The sequence below is a fragment of the Haemaphysalis longicornis genome, unplaced genomic scaffold (assembly GCF_048455015.1).
Source record: "Haemaphysalis longicornis isolate Haplotype H1 unplaced genomic scaffold, Haemaphysalis longicornis Haplotype H1 scaffold_5, whole genome shotgun sequence".
NCBI lineage: Eukaryota > Metazoa > Arthropoda > Arachnida > Ixodida > Ixodidae > Haemaphysalis > Haemaphysalis longicornis.
This window is the reverse complement of record NW_027526385.1, coordinates 42,421,137-42,440,636: the sequence shown is the minus strand read 5'-3', so window position 1 is coordinate 42,440,636 and position 19,500 is coordinate 42,421,137. Positions and strand designations below refer to the sequence as shown.

Here is a 19,500-nt window from a genome sequence, read left to right as displayed (position 1 = left end):
CAGAAGACCTATTTCCCTCTAGGCCCCTGCCTTGTGAAATGTTTAGAGGAAAACCAAAAAATATTTCAAAAACTACAAATGAAGTATCCTACGCAATGTTGGGATGAAAATCTGAACTATAAATAAATAATGCGTGTCTAATCTTGAAAGCCCGAAAAAGGCCTGTTGCTTATTTCATCCCATTTTCAGAATGACCCAAGCGAAAAGAAAAAAACAGCAGCCAAGAAAACAGCCCCACATGTAGGTAGTTAGACCATGACAAAAACCAAATAGACGACGACAAACTAATAAGTGTACGGGACCGCTTTCGTTTGCCCTTTGTCGGACTGGTGGTAAAAGTGGGCATTGGTTATATAACAAAGCAATGATCATGATAATGGAATTTGAACTCCCACTACAACTCAGTAACAGTGTGGTTTTACTGCATGCATTTGCATCCAAAGAAAAAAAAAATGCATACTTTCAAAGAATTTTTAAGTGAAATGAACAATCTATCAGTATCTCCACAGATCTCTCCACAGATCTTTACAATGAAACGACGTTTCTTCACAGCCTCCATCTTGATTCTGGAGGCAAACATTCTGGGAGCAAACACGACTGCTTTGTCGAAAAGGATGGACACAGATGGCTCTACAGAAAGCTAAAATATTAACCAACCATTCACACAGTGAACCAACCGTAAAATACACACAACTGCCAAAAGAAAAGCAGGGATTTGCTCTACATGTTCCTCACATACTATTTGCACAAGTGACAACTCTGCGGCTGCATTTGAAACTAAAGCTTGCTCAATAAAGAGAACTGTATCCCGTCAAGCCTTGCCTCTCTGTGATGAAGAAGACAACAAAACCAGCATTTTTGAGGAAAGTTAAGCATGCACCACTGACCTTTCATGATGTTGGCAAAGTCGATGAGAATGTTCTCTTCACCATGCTTCGCTATGAGCTTGTAGACAGCACTGCGATTATTGCTGACGCACTCCTGAACAAATGAAAAAACAGCAGTGGGACAAAGGAAAAGAGGATAACGTGAAAAAGCTGATAAAACGAAACGTGTACTTTGTCTTTTTCTGACGACTGGAAAGCTCATACGGCGCTACCATTTGGTTTGATGGGAAATGGTGTTTGTATTACGGAAGAATTTGCACTGAAAATAACAGATGCCTAATTGCCCACTTGCTTTTTAACCCCCATCCGGTACGAAATTCCCCATATGATGTATGTAAGGGAGTGAGCAAAAACAGAGTTGGTAAGGGTATGCCAACGACATGTCAAAGAACACAGAAAGCAAGAATCGAAAAAAAAAAAAAATCATGCTCTGGGATTTTTGAAACATGCTCCCCCTGACTGCTCGATAGAGGAGGAGAAAGGAGGGTGATGGTAATGATGGGGATGACAATGGTGGTGGTGGGGAGGATGATGACAATGAGGGTGATTATGACGGTGGGTATGATGATGATGATGATACTGGGGATTATGACGATAATGAGGGTTATGATGAGGGGGAGGTCAATTGCGATAATGGTAGGATTATGACAATGATGGTTATGAGAGCAGTGTGAATGATGACAATAACAATGGGGCTTATGATGATGATGATTGTTGTGATGTGAAGGGCAATGGTATTGGAGAGAATGATCATTAGGATTATGAAAATGGAGGAGGGTGACAGTGATGGTGATGATGATGATTAAGGCAGTAGGTATAATAACGAAGATGACAGTAGGGTGAATGATGATACTGGAGATTACAATGATGGGGAGGACGATGGCAATAATGATAATGAGGAGGATGGTTGTAATGAGCAGGATGATGAGGAGGATGAAAAGGAGGCCACCCACGGCCACTTTGGGCTCCTCGAGCAGTGCGCGGAACTCGGCGGCCAGGTTGAGGTAGGTGCCTTCGTTGTGTCGGCCCGCCGTGCGCAGCGTTCCCAATCGGTTGAGGAACAGCTCGATGAGCCAGAAGGTGATGACCGTCGTTTGCGTCTTGTCCGCCGGCCGCAGGCCCTTCAGCTTCTGCGACAGGAACCGCCGCAGCGCCGCCTCCTCCTCGCTGGTGTCTGCCCGCAGGAACTTGAGCGACACCTCCTCGAACGAGGCGCGCGTCTGTGCGTACAGCTCCGCACTCTTCACGTACCTGCGAGTGTCCCATCTAGTCTCCTTCCGCTCCCTCAGGGGCCACTGTGGCGGGAACCACAGAGTTCCACACTACAGCTGAACCTCGTTATAAGACGCATGGATGTAAGAGACAATCGGGTACAAGAGACACTATTCACCCACATGGATGGCCGCCCTATCTGTCCCACTAAATTGACCTCTTTTATAACAGACATCGGATGTAGACGATAGTTGGTTATAAAAGACGTTATCCTTGAATCTCGGTTAACAATCTCGCTTGTAACAGACATTTTAACTTCAGATGAAGTGCCACCAGTCACAAACTGCAGTTGCGTCTGTTGCGGAATCAAAGGGGCGGCAGACACCTGCAGTTGCTATTTATGATAACTTCAGCAAACACACAGTGGTTCAGTCAGCCATGAAATGATGATGAGAAGCTCTGCCAATGGAAATGTAAGGTACAGAAGTGGTTAAATCTTACCGCCATGCGTACGAGCGCAACTGTGCATGCAAGCTTCTGCGCAAGCCAAGAATATTAGGAGTGTGCAGTGGGCTTTCCCAATCGCATAGCTCCCAATCTAAAAGCATTGCATATGTCAAGTCCTGCATGCCTGATGGATGGCCAGAGCACACAGCAGAAGCAGCTGCGTGCTCTGGCTATTCATCAGGCTTGTGAACACGACATCGAAGATTCTTCATCTTTCGCAGACAGTGAAAGAAGAGAAGTTTGTAGAAGCAGTTATAAAAAAAAACAGCGTAAATACAGTCATGAAGCAAACAAAGATTCAGAACTATTTCATAAACTCCGGGGGCAAAACATAAATTAGAATAAGCCTTTTGTAAGTGTACCTTTGCGCTTAGTTCAGTTGTACGGTGCCCATGTTGAACTACGGGTTGATCAGTTAGTGAAAACATGGTTCCCTGCTTATGTGGCCTCTCATATAAGAGACAGAAACTGCTCCCCGGTACGTGTCTCTTTTAAAGGTGTTCAACTGTAATACATACTGACGAAAATGTGGCGCTGCAATCGCGTGCTGTCGTGGGCGCCACAATAGAGGTGCAACGTTCCTCTCATACTTGGTTTGGCTAGCCACATGGCTTCGCTTCGCTCTCGAAGCCAAAATCCACAAAAAGGGGTAACATTTTCCTTTTGTTCGGCCTGCATGAAGCTTCTAAAAAATTTGTGACAAATAAATTGTTTATAGCTCCACTTTTCTACTGATAAAACAACTTTGAGTGACTTTTTACAATGATATTGAGTTTTTTTTTTTTGCCAAAGACAACTATTCAGCCGGTTCACGAGCCATGCCAAGGACAAGCGGAAAGTTCCTGCGCAGTACACAATGGCACGCTCGCTGAAGCGAGGCTTCCCTCCAGTACATACAGTCAAGTCCACTTATAACGATACCGTTTATAACAATATATCGGATATAACGATGAACAGCTATGGCACCGTCAACTTTTGTATTCTTTCTTTGGTAAAATAAACTGCTTATTACAATGCTCCAGCGCCACGATATCGGATATAACGATTGAATGCGGTTATATTGTGCACCAAAAGTGCAACAGTGACCCCTCTAATGACGCGCTTGTGCAGCCTACTCAGGTAGTGTCTTCGCAGGACGCCCAATGCGTGACACAGTCCCTCGGGGACTTTGTTTCCGCCAAGGACATTTACCTTAGCTAGATGAAACACATATAGATGCTCTTGGAAGAAAAGATTTGTGCTACCTTCACACGCGGCAAACAATGGTGACCGACTGTGGCTTCTTTTCCGCAAATTAGTAGTAGTGCCACCTTGCTGGCATGCGAATAAAATGTTTTGAGCTCTATTCCATCTTTTTATTTCGCAACCCGCTTATAACAATTATCGGTTATAACGATGGGATTTCCTTGGCACATGGATATTGTTATAAGTAGACTAGACTGTATCTAGTATATATCTAGTATATATCTCTAGTATATCTAGCACCAGATTTCCCTCTAGTATATATCAGTGTGAAATTCTGTGGCGGGACTTTCTTCTGTAACCACCGGCCATGCTGAAACTTACTCTTTCTTTTCGAAAAGGTCTTCGGCGTGTTTGGTGAGAACCTGATCCAGCTTCTGTGGGTCACCCTGTGCAAGGATGTGGGAAAATCATCGATGAGAATTTCTAATGAAGTGTTGAAGCCACCTCTTCATCACAAAAAAGGGAAGAGGGGGTTGAAATCCAAGGCATGGGCTTGAAATGTGCACAAATTATTATGCTTGGACTGGTTGACTCATAATTAGCACTGTGAATTAACGAATACGAACCTTGCAGTGCTTCTTGGCAAGGTCGTACTGGCAACTCTTCAGGTAGACCTCCCAGACATTCCTTGAGGAGAACAAAAAGAAGAAAATGAAGAAAGCTCACACTAAGGCGCAAGACTTGAAGGTAGCGAAGCTGTACACAACCTTCACGACCGAACATTACGACGGTTTAAGTCCACAATTGCAGCCAGTTTGCTGCTTCTTCGCTGCTGTAAGCGTGAGCTTGTCATTTTTTTGGAAGAGATAATCACTGGACGTCACCTTGGAGGGGCGTATGCCATGATGTGTCTTTTTCGTTCCGAGCGAGCGTACAATTACAGGGAACGCTGGAGTCTTTCTCGTTTCGAGCAAGTGTCACCACGATTATGGCGAACGATGGAGTTCTTTCCTTTTTTGGCCAATCTTGGCCGATCTCCCTAAGTGGGTATGCTTGGCTTGACAAACGTGCGCAGGGGACGGTGGGCGGTCGTCGTGAAACACGCACACACAAGCGCTAGGCATTTTCTTGATTTTGTTAACTGCCAGGCGGCCGCCGCGAGGCCTGCGCTCACGTGCGCGCACTCAGCAATTTCTTGGTATTTTTAACGGCAGACACGAAAAATTACGATTTGCTAAACAGTTTCACTCTAAAAAAAAAAAAAGAAGTCAACTACAAACAGGGCCAAGCCAATGCGCTGCAACTACTGCGCGCACAACCAGGTTACCTGTATCTGTGGTCCAAAAAAAAAAAAATAATAATAAAACACTACATTGTAAGCGCTGCAAATTTTATTTTATCTCAGGAACTGCACCTGGCGTTTCCGATTGAAGATGGAAATGAAAATTGTTCGGGTAATGAAGTCTGCTCCCGTGATTTGAAGGCGAAAGTCAGCAATCACCAAAGACTTTTCCACAACTGCGTTGTATTTGCGTCTCTTTCCTTGCTTTCATTTCTTCATCTTTTGACGCAAATTACCGGACAGGCAGACTGGCCGCAACTCGCAGCGAGAGCTCTCCTCTACACGCACGTGCAGTCGCATTCACCTGTCGATTCTTGTTCCATTCACGGTGCAATATATGTACTGTGGTCAGTGCACTTGGCTGCTTCTCTGCCAACCCGGGTTCAAATCCCACATGAACCCCAATGTGATTCTATTCATTTATTTTCTCTTTGCAGTGGCGGCCATTTTGGTTCGACTCGTGATGTTGTCGATGGCAACTACGGCCACTTTTCGCTTATGATCTATCCTAGGCATTAATTAGAAGCTCGGGTTGACGGCTCACAGTTTTCGCTTACGCCAGTACAGACCACCGACTCACCGGTCCTCGTTCTCCACCTTGTAGCGGTAGACGGCAAGCTCGGAGAAAACCCAGATCAAGCCTTGAACGGGGTCTCTGGTCAAGCCAACCGCCCGGCCATACATCTAGAAAAGCCGACATACACGGGTTCACAGGGTGAGACACAACATCCACAAGCTATGGTAGCAGTAAGAGCAAAGCCCCCACCAGAACGGAGTTGCTTAGCCGCATAAAAAAAAAATCCCGACGCCATCTCCACTGACGTGAAACCCGGGGAGGGGAGAAGCACGCAGTGTACTCTTGGCGCCTTGGTGTTTTTGCCAACAGAGATAAAACTGTTGGGGGGGTAGACGTATGCAGCTTTGCTGTAAAAGTCTCGCGTCTTTGAAGCACAACCCTCTCCAGCGCAAGGTGTAAACGAATGTCCCGGTGTTTTTTTTAATACGTGTTACGAAGTGCTCAAGTGTGAGGCGTAAACGAGAGTCCCGGTGTTTTTTTAGTACGCATTACGTTCTAGAACAAGGCATAAATGAGTTTTCGGGTGTTTCAATACCGTGACTACATGAGATGACGACTACGACTACGACGACGAAAAGAGACGCCAACAGCTCCAGCCCCTAAGGGGCTACGCCCCTAAAACAGAGCTTGACAAACCTGCCAGTCGGCATCAAATGCAACTGTACTGCAATCTCGGCTGCTGAAATTTGGTTCGTGCTTCTTGAAGCACCCTGCGGCCCAATTATGAGGTATAATAGCAAACCATCTAGCATTCCTCGTCAGCTAGCAAGCATTAATGATGGTACTGCAAATTATGCCGCCAATAGTGATGCCATTGTACCAAAGTACCATGACGGCTAGTACCATTGGCGCCATCATAGTGATAGTGACAAGGGACCTACAAATGGTAATGGCAGGAGTGGCCAATGGCTACAGTTTCTCCTGCAATAATTTCACGGGTTCATCATCCTTCTATTGAGTATCTTAGTTTAACATAACCTTCCTGAATTGTACCTCAAACACTAAACCCTTGGCAACAGCTCAATGAAAAAAAAAAAAAAAAAAGCATCATCAGCCGCCAAGTGATTAAAAAGGTTTTCACAGCACATGGTAAAGCCCAAGTTGAAGCCAAAGACACAAGATCAGTGCTGTTACAAAAGTTCCTTTGATGGAAAGAGACATGTATCAATAAAAAAATACTGTGAAGTTATTAAATCAACTTGAACACGCTGTCCCTAATTAGACATACCGCAAATAACTGCCCCATAGAACTGCGAATAAGAAAAACGTCACAATGCCACACGTGATGGGAACACAAGAGCTTCAATGTTGCATACCTCGGGGAACACATCTTCGAAGACCAGTTCTTCATTCAGCAAACAGTAGGCTCTCAACCTACAAGCAAGGGAAGGGTGGTAAGGGGGGGGAGGGTGAGGACAGTTCAGTAAGCCACTCTAAGATGCTGCCGATATGGGAAGCCAGAAATCCAAAGCCTTGCTTGCTTCCAAACGCACCTTGACTGAAAGCATTTTGTGGGTTAGCCCTTTAGAAAGCCTTGAAACACTTAGTATACAGCACATGGGTACACTGCGAATACCTCACCATGTAAAATCAATACCCTTTTCAAACTGCGACAGAAGGCAGTTCTCACATGGGAAGCGCAATGGTTATGCTTACTATGTGTGCTATGTAACATCTCAAGCGTGATGTGTTGCTGTTTATGCTGCTGTATGAATTATATGTAGTGATATTTGACATTCCAAGTGTTGGCCTGTCCTGTTACGGCCTAAAGGCCAACAGTATTCCGAAATAAAGAAAGAAAGAAAGAAACAAAGAAAGAAAGGAAAGGAAGAAAGAAGGAAAGAAAAGAAACAAAGGAAGAAAGAAAGGAAACCAAATGAAAGGAAAGAGGGGAAAGAAAGAAAAGAAAGAAAGAAAGGGAAAAAAGATAAGAAAGCAAGGAAATACAGGAGGAAAGAAGGAAAGAAAATACACAAATAAAGAAAGGAAAGAAACCAAAAGAAAGGAAAGGAAAAAAGGAAAGAAGGAAGGAAGGAAGGAAGGAAGGAAGGAAGGAAGGAAGGAAGGAAGGAAGGAAGAAATAAATAATTGAATAAATAAAAAGTAGGCAGCAAAGGAGGTGTTTGGAGCATGAGACATCCCTACCGCCATGCTCCCCTCAGCAGTATGGTTCTGCCCCGCTCTCACAACACTCGCACTCACGATGCTCACCTGTCACCGAAGAGCACCAAAGTGTGGAATTCCGTGAGCACCATGGCCAGGGGCTTCCCGGGCAAGTTCTTGCGACCCGTCATGTCCGAGTACCTAAACAGTTTGGTGTTAAGGAAACCACTGCGCCTGGAGGCAAACTCAACCACAAGCAGGCTTCTCTGACATGTCTTCTGAAAGCCCCTTCGCGACCCCGTCATTTTTGTAAGCCTAAAGCACGGAGCAAGAATATACATCGTTGAACCCCTTTATAAGAGGCACGTACTGGGGAGCAGTTTGTTTCTTATATGAGACGTCTCTTATAATACTTGTCAACGCGTAAATGTGGGCTAGTTGGTTCGAACTGTGAAACATGGTTAAGTAGCGCGGTAAAGACAGGACAAAGGTAGAGACCACACAGGACTAACGCTAGTCCTGTGTGGTCTCTACCTCTGTCCTATCTTTACCATGCTACTTAACCATGTTTCACAGTCTCTTATAAGCAAGGGACCACGTTTTCAAGAACTGATCAACCCCTAGTTCAATGCGGGCACCGTACGACTAAAATAAGCCCAAAACAACCCTACAGCATGTTGCAAAAGGTTTATTATAACTCATATTTCGCCCCCAGAATTTATAAAGTGGTTCTGAATCCTTATTTTTGTTTCATGGTTGTTATTTACACTGTTTTTTACTATAGCTTTTACAAGCTTTCTCTTAAAAGGAATCGTAGATGTCGAGTTCACAAGCCTGATGAACAGTGAGAGGACACACCTTCATCCGTTGTGTGCTCTGGCTATTCATCATGCTTGCAGGACTCAACATCTGCGATGCTTCTTGATTGGGAGCTATGCGAGTGGGAGAGCCCACTGCACATTCCCAGTATTCTTGGCTTGTGCAGAGTGCTGCATGCGGGGTCGTGTTTGCACACTTGGCGGTAGGCTTTAACCACTTCCGTAGGTTGCAATTCCATTGGCAGGGCTTTTCTCGTCGTTTCACAGCTGACTGAACCACTGTGTGTTTGCTGATGTTATAATAAATAGCGACTGCAGGCGTCTGTCATCTCCTTTAATTCCACAACAGCCACAACTGCAGTTAGTGACTGGTGGCCCCACATCTGAAGTTAAAATATCTCTTGCAAGCGAGATTGTTGACCAAAATTCAGTGATAACTTGTCCTTTATAACAAACTGTCTTCTGCATCCGATGTCTGTTATAAAAGGGGTCAATTTAATGGGGAAGATAGGGTGGTCATCCATGTGGGTGTATAGTGTCTCTTATACTTCTTTGTCTCTTACATCGATGCCTCTCATAACAAGGTTCCACTGTATAGGAGGCGAAATGGCCCATTGCAGTGGGTGCAGAGACCAGATCTAGGCAGAGCGACCAGATAACGTCACAATGAAAACAAGCATGGACTACAAAGCTCCGTAGCTGTGATGGTGAAGGAGAGTGCAGCGGCATCTGACAGACAAAATAATAGCGGCCACGATTTATTCCAGGGTTGCGCAGTGAAATGCCAATTGCGGCGGCAGTGCAGTTTCTTCTCCCCTGACAGATGCCGCTACCTCAACCTAGGCCAAGTGCTTGTGACATTACCTGGCCGCCCTAGGAAGCGACGTTTCCCCTCCCGTCTTGCTCTTACTCCATGGCCTGGAGCGAACTAACCAAAAAAATCCCACACCACGTCAAGCCATAGAGCTCTTGCACGTGCTACTGCCGTAGGACAATCGTATACCGATTCTCAGAGAAGTGTGCAACGGGTCCCACTTTCAACGTTCAAATTCAACTTCAACACACCAAAGCTAAACCTGGGCTCCAGGCATTTCATACTAGACGGGCTACTTCAAACTAACCACGCATCTTCAATGCATTACAAAACCAGCCACCCACTGGGATTGTTTCTCAGCTTTGTCAGGTTAACAGCCATACAGGGGGTAAGAAATCAGAACTGCATTGAATACTCTTTGAAGCCTATGGTGGATCGAGCGTCAATGTAGGCAAATCCAGTCGCCGCTAAACCTTCTTGCGTCATAACACCGTGTGGCCCGAAACAACAACTGCGAAACGAGGTTTACGGGTAAGTGTAGGTTGGTGACAAGTTGGAAGTGGTTCGTGAACAGCCGTGCACGATGAAGCGAAAATTAGAGATAACAAGCGCACAACTGCGCAAAGTTGTTGGCTTCCCCATAGGGATGCCAACCATGTGATAGCGCAAAGGATACTCCAGGAGTTTTGGGTTGAAGATGACCACCTTGGCACTGGGGTCGGCAACGGGCAGCATAATGTCGCCAAAGTAAACGCCGGGCTCTGCAGGGAAAAGACAGAGTCTTTCTAAGGCTCAGTCGACTAACGTCCATGATCTACACTGTGAAGCTGCTGGTGACAGCCTGGTTTTCCCCTCTCAATGCCAAACCGCACAGAGAGACAAAACCAACACACACAAAAAGATTATAAGCTCATTACAGTCTGTGTACAGACCATCAAAGTGGAATTTAGAGCAGAGCAACTGCACAGTACCCTTTACAGTATTTAAGGGGGGACATGGTTCTGGCTCTTAAAACAGCTTTCGTTAATTAAAAGTAAACTCTGTGAAACTTGTCAGCCTCTATGCTTTTTCCCCACTGATTTCAACGCTACCCTTATTTCTTGAGTCGGATCAATTAGTTCCCAAGATAATTACCGATAATTAGCAATTTTTGGAGGAACAATGGACAAAACAGTGTTAATCACGAAACTGTAATCTTTATATTTTCCAACACTATGAACCCTTGTGAACGCAATAAGAGAATCGCTTTTTGGATCCACTGCTTGGAACTAATTTTACAGCTCATTAAAATTTAATGTTTGAAATGGGCATACAAAATAATTTCTTGCCGCTGGCACCTGCGTGAGAAATACGAGCATGCTAATTACAGAAGCAGCAGTGAGGCAAGTGGCAAAGTACGTTTCTGCAAGTTTCCTCTCTACTACGAGACAAGAACGCAGGTAGATGCCAAGCCATAGTAATATAGAAAAGAAGAAAAAGATGGCGCAGAGGCATGGGGTGATGATAATATGAGAGGTCACGTTCGGCAATTGGACACTAATGCTTTCACAATCACTACATGATAAGGGGTGCTCGAATATGCTCGTAATTTTTCAATTCCTGGTAGTGCGAGGAACCAAACTGCCGCTTCATAACTGCCAAACCTGCCCTGTATTTCTGTGGGTATATTAAAAGGAAATCACTCACCCAGCATGAGGGCAAACTTCTGCGCAGGCTCTGCTGGTCCATGGCTGAAAAGCTGCAGGCAGCTGTACTTGAGGTAGCTTGGGATGTCCTTGCAGCGGTCTGGACGAGCCGAGACAAGTCGATAACATAGCCAAGCCGGGATAAGTAAAAGAAAAAAAAAGGGGGGGCCACAAATATTTTTTTTTTCTCACAGCTGCCAAAAAATCACTCAGTGCTTTCTAAGCAAAACAAAATCCAGAGAAGATGAACAGTATGTCTGGACAAGCCCTGACAGATAAATAACTTAGCCAAGCCTAGACAAGTCGCGGAAGAAAAAAATTAGGCCCTTTATTTCAGTGTGTCGAAAAATTCTCTAGCACTTTCTAGGCAAGAGAAAAATCGGAGCACATGTACAGTAGCTCTGGCCAAGCTGCGCCAAGATAATAACGTAGCCAAGCCAAGACATGTGGACGGCGAAAAAAGCCACGCACTTTTTTTTTCACGTGTCAAAAAATTCTCCAGTACTTTCTAAGCAAGAGAAAATCCAAAGGAGGTGAAAATTAGGCACGGCCAAGTAAATACAAGTCAAAAAATGGGCCACACATTTTTTTTGCAGTGTGTCACAAGAATTCCCCTATACTTCTGTGCAAGAGAAAATTCAGATATGATGAATGGTTCCAAAGAATAACACCTACCGTGCGATTAGAATCTGGCAGTTAGAATAAGTGCAGTTAGAATAAGTGCGGTCTGGTGTGTTCAGGTGGAAAGGGTTTACACTTTTACAAGCAAACAAAAAAGGGAGTAAAGTGAAGCACATAATAATTTAGCCCACTACACCCTAGAAAACAAAAACAAAAAAAAAGTTGCTAACATTTGGGTACGACAGGACTTCCCAAATGTGTCAAAGCACACAACACCAAAGAGAGAGGGACAGAGGTTAAGTTCTGACAGCGTTTACTTGCGAGTGCAACATTCCTGTGTGGCAAAGAGACGACACAAGGTTAGGTGTTTGTGCCACTACAAGGCAAAAAACAAAAACAGAGCCAATATTGAGCGGGGAAAAAACAAGTGCGAAATTCCCTACCGAGGACATCATCACTTGTGTTGAACACCTTCAGTAGCATCGGTTGTTCTCCAGATGGGGCAGATGACCCCACGAACTGGTAAATCCGCCTGAAATTAGGGAGAGAAAAAAAGGAAGGAGGAATCGACATTCCCTAAGGCTCCTTAGAACTGGTAAACCATGCTCTAAGTGTATAAACATGTGCTTGTAGGCAAATTAGACAAATGCGGGCCAAAATAATTTCAGAGTAAGGCTGTGCTCATGCAACTTGTGCTGTTTAGTCCTGACAATGGTACGCTGTGCTTGTAAAAAAATTCTATTTCTTTACTATCACACCCTAGTAGTACAATAGAAAGTTGCTGATGTTGCTGGAGGCTGTCCGAGCTGAGCAGCGAACATAAACACACAGAAAGAAGACACGCTGAAAAGACTTTACGCATACAATCGAAGCACCACAAGTCCACAAAGCTTTATTTCACATGACGTCCTTGGCATTATGACAAAGTGTACCACCACGCTACCAACAGTTCTCTAATGGTCTCATTGCTGCTTGCACTGTTTCCTTACTTTGACCTTTGCTCCAAATGCTTGCGAGGCCAGCAAAGCACTGGCAGCTGGTAACAGTATTATGCGTCGGTGTTACGTCTTTACAACTAACAAAGTACATTTATAGATGCTTCAGGACGCTAACTGAAACATCACTTCAATATACAACGGTGCTCTTTCAGTGATTCTCTTCCACTTGGTATGGAGAACGTACACAAGAAAACAGCACGGGCTTCTAGGTTCAGTCGAAACAGTACAGCTAACGCACCTTGGTGTAGTGACGATGATGAAGCACCGCTGGTCTGAACTCCTCGGGACGAAGCGCCGAACCTCGAGTCCCGTGATGGGCCCTATGCTCAGGTCTTGGCTCAGCTGGAAAACCTGGAAAACAGTTTTATTCAGACGAACACCTTCACACCCGCTGTGCTAACACAACCTTTCACCAAAATTCAGGACCAACCAGGAGGAAGTAAACATGCAATAAGTAAACAAGCAAACATTAATAGTCACAACAAAAGAGCTGCTTTTTTTTTCCCCTTCATGTCAGCGTTGTAGACCCACTTACTCATCCAGAGATCTCCTGACCCTTCTGGCTAACATAGACTAACACTACTCTGATTCTGACAACACTCCAATTAACTTTTTTTTAAGTCAATCCATGCAGGGTCGTAAGGGACTGATTGAGCGGTTAAATTATCAATTGGATGACTAAATAAATGTAGTTTTTGATTAAGAAAGCTCTTGGCCTCAATAGCAGTGGCAAGGGAGGATGGTTCAGTAGAACACCAACTATGCATCCTCCAGTTAAATGACAACCCACCTTTTACGGCAGACACTCCCACCAAACTCTCGATGAAAGTGATACATCGAATCCCCAATTTCACAACATAACAGCACACACAGTCAATGTCATACGACGGCCCATTTAGAAGTGAAAATACCCATGACGTTGAGATAAAAAAACCTGCCATGCTTCCTTCCGAATATTTGACATTGTGTTACTGCTCCATTCAACCATTCATGCCTTTTTTTTTTTTAGACTGAAGCTGTATTTAGTTACCCTCCAACGAATGTCAACGTCCGTCCATCTACGTCTTGTATCAACACAAAATTTTAGATGCGAAGCATCTCATGCTCGGGGCTGTGTCACTCCCTCCCTCGTTGTCCGCCGTCCGCACTCTACTGCGCATGCGCGTCTCTTCAGTCCCATCAGCGTTAGGGCTGACGTCAGCGCAGTCCACCATAAAAAGAAATAGTCAGGCGGCGCCCGGTTTTGATCCCACGACTCTCTGGCCGCAACGGGAGGTATGTGGCGCTCTTCCCACTGCGCTACAAACAGAGACGGGAGCATGCGCTACGAACGCGCCTTATGTCCTTCACTCATTCAAACTACGTCAAGAAGCTACTGATACAACGAAGGCACGCGAAGCTGAACGTCAACGGAAATGACGAACTGAAAACTAATGGGAACTTCAGTCGACCCCATGGCTGCTTCGCATACTGCTCAGGGTTCCCCTACGGCTAGACGGTGTAATTTTTTTTTTCTCCAGTTTCTCGCAAATTCTCTGTCACTCTCAATCTAATGCACGTATCTTGGAGAAAAAAAGAACACTCAAGTCAGCCACTATGATGACTCTCTCATTATGCTGAGTTTCATTTTTGTGTCATAGTTAGCTCACGGTGAAGTTGTCGATACATGGTCGTCTACGGAAGGAGTAAGGTTACAGAAAGCGACAATTCATTGAAACTATCCTGAAAAAAAAATTGTGAGAATTAGCAGCTAAGATGGCTCTAACGCTATCGAGCCACACAGCCGCATGTTTTTTGGGAGTCACCAAATAAACAACTGCGTCCCGGCACCACCATCTGTGTGTTCCCTTACCGGCAAACCTTACTGCACTGCTTAGGCCCGACGGCCATTTGGCAAGCGCTTCAGTAGCCGGTCTACGCATGAGACCCAGCCAGGTAAATGCAAAAACCCCACCCATAATACCTTGCCACTTGTTTGAAGCTCAACGCTCAGCTATTTAGGACCAACCTCAGGCCAGGAACCAAGGCTGAGGTGAGTGGTACCGAACACCGGCCCTCTCAGTAGTGCCAAAATGCCTCAACTGAGGACTTTCTCTTCAGCCCCATCGCGTCAACGAGGAGAAACAAAATGGCAGGCGAAACAAAGCTTACCTGCTTGCAGTAGCGCTCAGGCGAACCCTGCAGGAAGAAGCGGTCGTCGGTCGCTGCGAGCTCGGTCTCAAAGATGATGCCTGGAGAGAGTCCAGGGAGTGACCCATAGAGAGCCTGGCTACATTGACACAATGCGACTACTAAACAGACAGACTAGTAAATGTTCAGCAAAGTGACCGAAATCTTCAAACGGGCCAAAAAAACAAAATTCAGCTTTGTTCAACCTGAAAGAAACAGCCTTTGTTAACTCACTCAGCTCCATTACAGCCATGAAAGACGCTTCTTTAATCGAAAATATTCAAGAAATGTTGAAAAACTTCTGAATTTCGCAAAACAGTGAAGTAATATAGGCAGGAGTGACGTATATGTAGGGTTGTTCGTTTTCGGGTTTTATATTTGAACACGAAAGTGTTTTATGCCGGAACACAACAAGATTTCACTGATGTCATATCCGTCACGGAAATGACGCCAGTACACCTTTGCCGAAGTGATCGGCCAGCAAGACGTCGCTCGCCAAGCACACCCACAAGACAGCCGCCGACCCACAAATCATGCTCAGCTGCAGATTTCATTGCACATTTCACTTTCGTCTTTTACCGATTCCTATGACAGAGTAATGAACCACAGTTTTTAGCATTTTGCGATACACATGGGTGAAGACCGGGCCATCTCCATTAACGTAGGAAGGAGCGAAGCATGCAGTGTGTAAGTGTATTCAGAGATTATAAGTATCTCGCTTGCCACACGGCGCGCGCTGATGTGCGTGACATCCCGATTACGAAGACGGCGGGGAAGTGAAAATCGAAACAAAGAACTGGGAGTTTTAAAGTTAAAGCAAATACGGAGCGAAATAGAAGCAAGCAAGCAAGCGCGAACAAAAAACGAGTGTCGAGGAGTGTTCTTTTGGTACGCGTTTTTTCCCATGGAGATGAAATTTTCTAGCGCGAGGCGTTGAAAAACAAGTGTCCCGGTGTTTTAGTACCCTGACCACAAAGAATACGACGACGAACGACGACGGCGACATGAGACGCCGACAGCCCGAGCCGCTAAGGTGCTTCGTCCCTAAAACGGGATGAAGATATAAAAAAAAGACACGGAACTCGAAGTGCAAGGAGTTTGGACGCCGAAAATATACATTTTTTTATCAGTCGACTAAGCGGTCAATATCAGTAACCCGCGAAGATTTTAAGCGAAAACTCAAGGAAAGTAAATGGGGCGAACGAAATACTTCATTTAGAATGAGCCGCCTGAGTAAATCCGTCATCCCCCATTAACTCGGGGCGTTGAGGCGGATCTTCCAGCGAGAACGCTGTAAGGCTATATCCGCAATAATCCTTAATACGAGAAGCAAAGAAAAAAAAGCCGAAACCAAGGGAAGTAAAACTGTAAAATAGATATTGAAACACGGCCGCTGTACCATTTTTCAGGCTTGTTAGGCAAGCTAGCGCGAACACGTGGCTTCCAAAAATACTTTATCGACTGCACATCTCGGTGCCAACCACTTTCTGTTCCTGTGTGGGCAGCCGAGAAAAAACATATCTGCGCTAATGCCTTTAAGCAACAAATGTCGTCGTTAACATAACGCAACTCGTTTGATGTGGTGTTAACGGTGTTAACTGATGCGGCAGGCTTGTTTATTCTAGTTGCAAGGAAGCCTTGCGCAAATGTAATGTGTGATACGTATTTACAGGTATTGCAAATGTACTGTATAATACTTAAGAAATGGATTGGTCATTGGTCAGCAGGAGTGCATTGGTCAGCGGGAGTCATTTGTGAGCACTGAACTGATCGGCATTAGTTATGTTGGACCTTAAAAAATCCGAACTGCAGTAGATGTTGCTTGTACAATTTTAACCTATGTCATCATTATTAAATTTCAAAATGTATAACAGTTTCACTCAAAAATGTCGCACCTCTTCACCCGAGACGGGTATCATTTTTATTTGTCTTGCGTTTTGTGGACTGAAACGTTTAGAAAGAGAAATTATTTTTTGTTGTGCAACGTATATTTTATTCATACCTTGTGCTTACCGCTTTCGTAGACACTTTACAAGCCGAATCATAGCTCAAGAGGAAAAAACTTACCCTGTCAATTTTGTCGGCTTGGGAAAGGCTTAATAAGAGAAATTTAAAATAAATTGAAGCGTAATGTGGCTTACGAGATAATTTTGTAAAGGCCATTGTTCCCTATTCTTTGTTTGCTTTCAAATTTTCACGCATGCACTTACGCGAAAGGAAGTGCAAAATTGCAATCTTATGGTCATTTTCATTAGACGTATCGATACTTTTAAAAACAATGAGTTTTATTCAGGTCGGAAGCGGTGGCAGTAAATTCTCGTTTTTTTTTTTGCGTAGACAAAACAGATGAATAAACAACGCGTTTTTTGGAAAACAGAAATGCTTAATACCAGTAAAGGGGCTCTGCAACACTGCCGATAAAAGCTTTCACTAAAGCTACAGTTATCGCTAGCCCGCTGGAACACTGCGAAATGTATTCTTCGCAGCATATGTGCCTTCCCTTTCTTCTTTGCTTTTGTTGCATATGATAAGTTGCTATCAATAGCGTGTATTGCTTCTACTGAAACAAAGCCGGGCAATAGCCGTTACACCGCTGTAATGACGTAATTAGAGCTCTCCAAAAAAGCCAAGGCCGGGAAAGAGAGAAAATTTTCTTTAGCAAGTTTCGAAGTTATTTTATGGGCATAGAACATTAATTTTCGACTGAGGTACTTTGTGACCCCTTACTCTGAGTACTGAGTGTGTTTTTTGACAACGTCCTGAAAGTATTTGGGATATAAAAAGTCGAAAAGAGCTTTGCAGAGTACCTTTAACAATGTGGCAAACTAGCATGTTACTCTACGCTATTCAATTGCAGCGTGTATACTGGTACCACGGTATACACAGAAAAATTTGCAAAACTTAAAACGACCTCCGCAGTGAGTTCTTTCTAATTGCTTGGGTGTACGCCACTACACGTGGTTTCGCTTTCAACACGACGTAGCCTATCACGATCAATTCAAGCAGTCAGCAGCGGTAGCGTCTCTAGGAGCCCGAATAGAATGGTTGTTTCGGCCTCCCCTCTCACTTTATTCGTTCAGTCTCGTACAGGTCATTAATATGACATTGTAACATGTGACAGCGCGCTCGGTAGTCAATGAGAAATGATTCAAACACTGCAACAGGCCCGGATTCGACCCGCACGTGGCATTCCCGAAAGTATGTCACGCATCCCGGTAGAATGAAAAGCTGGGTGATTTAGTGCTAATTTATTACGAGATGACAGGACAGAAGACAAAGGACATAGTGACTGTGACATCATGCGGCTGGGTTTCCCCTTGGCGAATGGTTCAGGCTGGCCAACGCCTGTGGGAAAGGGACGAAAACAATTCGGCTACCTTCGACGTTGAGATGCAAATACGGAGGACACAGCAAAGCTGGTGGTCTAGTAGGTTTTACTTGGCTTTTTTGTGGTCTGCCCCTTTTTTGAGAGAAAGACTGCTAAAACGCGAAGCTTTATTCATGCAAACTGAGCTACGTCAAAGTCCACAATTCACACCCCTAAAGATCCAAAATTCGAACTGCCGAAGTCCGAAACCAAAGTCCGAAACCAAAGTCCGATTTAACTCAACCGAAGTCCAAAGCCAACGCCCGCGCTATATACCCAAAGAAAAAGCTGTGAGTCCTGAATGCGATGATATCGCAATCGGATAGACGACGGTTTCATAACGCAGGGAACTCAGGTTCAAGTCCGACCCCGGGAAGCGTTTTTATTCTTGAGGCGTGGGTTCCTGCTCGTGGGTTCCTTTCCTCCTCGATACTTTTCTTAACGCTTCTTGGCCTAGAATTTTTTCCCTCTCCACTTCACTGAGCGGCACTTTCTATTAACGATCCGCACGGACAGAAGAAAGCTTAAACAGCTTCGCTGTTAAAAATTTTACAGCTCTTGCGCTATCGCGAAGAACAGCGAAGGCGGGCCTGCATTGAGCTATGGATAGTAACTTAGTATATTGTCTGAATGAGGGCACATAACGTCCATAAAATGTTTCTAAATTATTTCTTATGCACTTTTTATCGGCGTAGTTTTGGTAAAGCAACAGTTGCAGCTATTTTTGTGAGTTTAGAACCTTCAAAGACGGCCATGTATTCAAAGCAGACGAGAATGCCGCAACGTTTACAACTTGACTCTGAACTAACTAATGGTGCCGAGTAAATGAAACTGGCGTTATAATGGAGTAACCTCGGCATCCAGTTTCAGTGTAATTTTTCACACAATACATACATTACATTAAGAGCTTTGCTGCTGTTCATTTGTCTGCTGCTCTTTTCGCTGTCAAAATACGGGGCAGAAACCCTGTCAAGTTGCTTCTTAGCGGCTTTTGGTTTCTGCTCTTATTATTATTTCAAGATTGTACGAGATTGCAATGCTGGATAAATGAACTGTTCATTTTTCTGCTGTTCTTTTCGCTGTCAAAATACGGGGCAGAAACCCTGTCAAGTTGCTTCTTAGCAGCTTTTGGTGTCTGCCCTTATTATTATTTCAAGATTGTATGAGATTGCAATGCTGGATAAATGAACTGTTCATTTTTCTGCTGTTCTTTTC

General features: G+C 44.5%; 1 protein-coding gene across 1 annotated transcript in view; it reads right to left on the bottom strand.

The window, feature by feature from the left end:
* Dor (vacuolar protein sorting-associated protein 18 dor) overlaps positions 1-19,500 on the bottom strand; it is a 50,847-nt gene that overhangs the window by 20,875 nt on the left and 10,472 nt on the right. Inside the window, exons 6-17 of the mRNA XM_077670216.1 lie at positions 14,901-14,980; positions 12,988-13,100; positions 12,195-12,283; positions 11,132-11,230; positions 10,122-10,206; positions 7,922-8,014; positions 7,027-7,084; positions 5,714-5,817; positions 4,418-4,478; positions 4,173-4,237; positions 1,841-2,138; positions 888-981 (exon numbers count right to left, since the gene is read on the bottom strand). Of these exons, the coding sequence (XP_077526342.1) occupies positions 888-981; positions 1,841-2,138; positions 4,173-4,237; positions 4,418-4,478; positions 5,714-5,817; positions 7,027-7,084; positions 7,922-8,014; positions 10,122-10,206; positions 11,132-11,230; positions 12,195-12,283; positions 12,988-13,100; positions 14,901-14,980 (1,239 nt within the window). The remainder of the gene's footprint in view (positions 1-887; positions 982-1,840; positions 2,139-4,172; positions 4,238-4,417; positions 4,479-5,713; positions 5,818-7,026; positions 7,085-7,921; positions 8,015-10,121; positions 10,207-11,131; positions 11,231-12,194; positions 12,284-12,987; positions 13,101-14,900; positions 14,981-19,500) is intronic.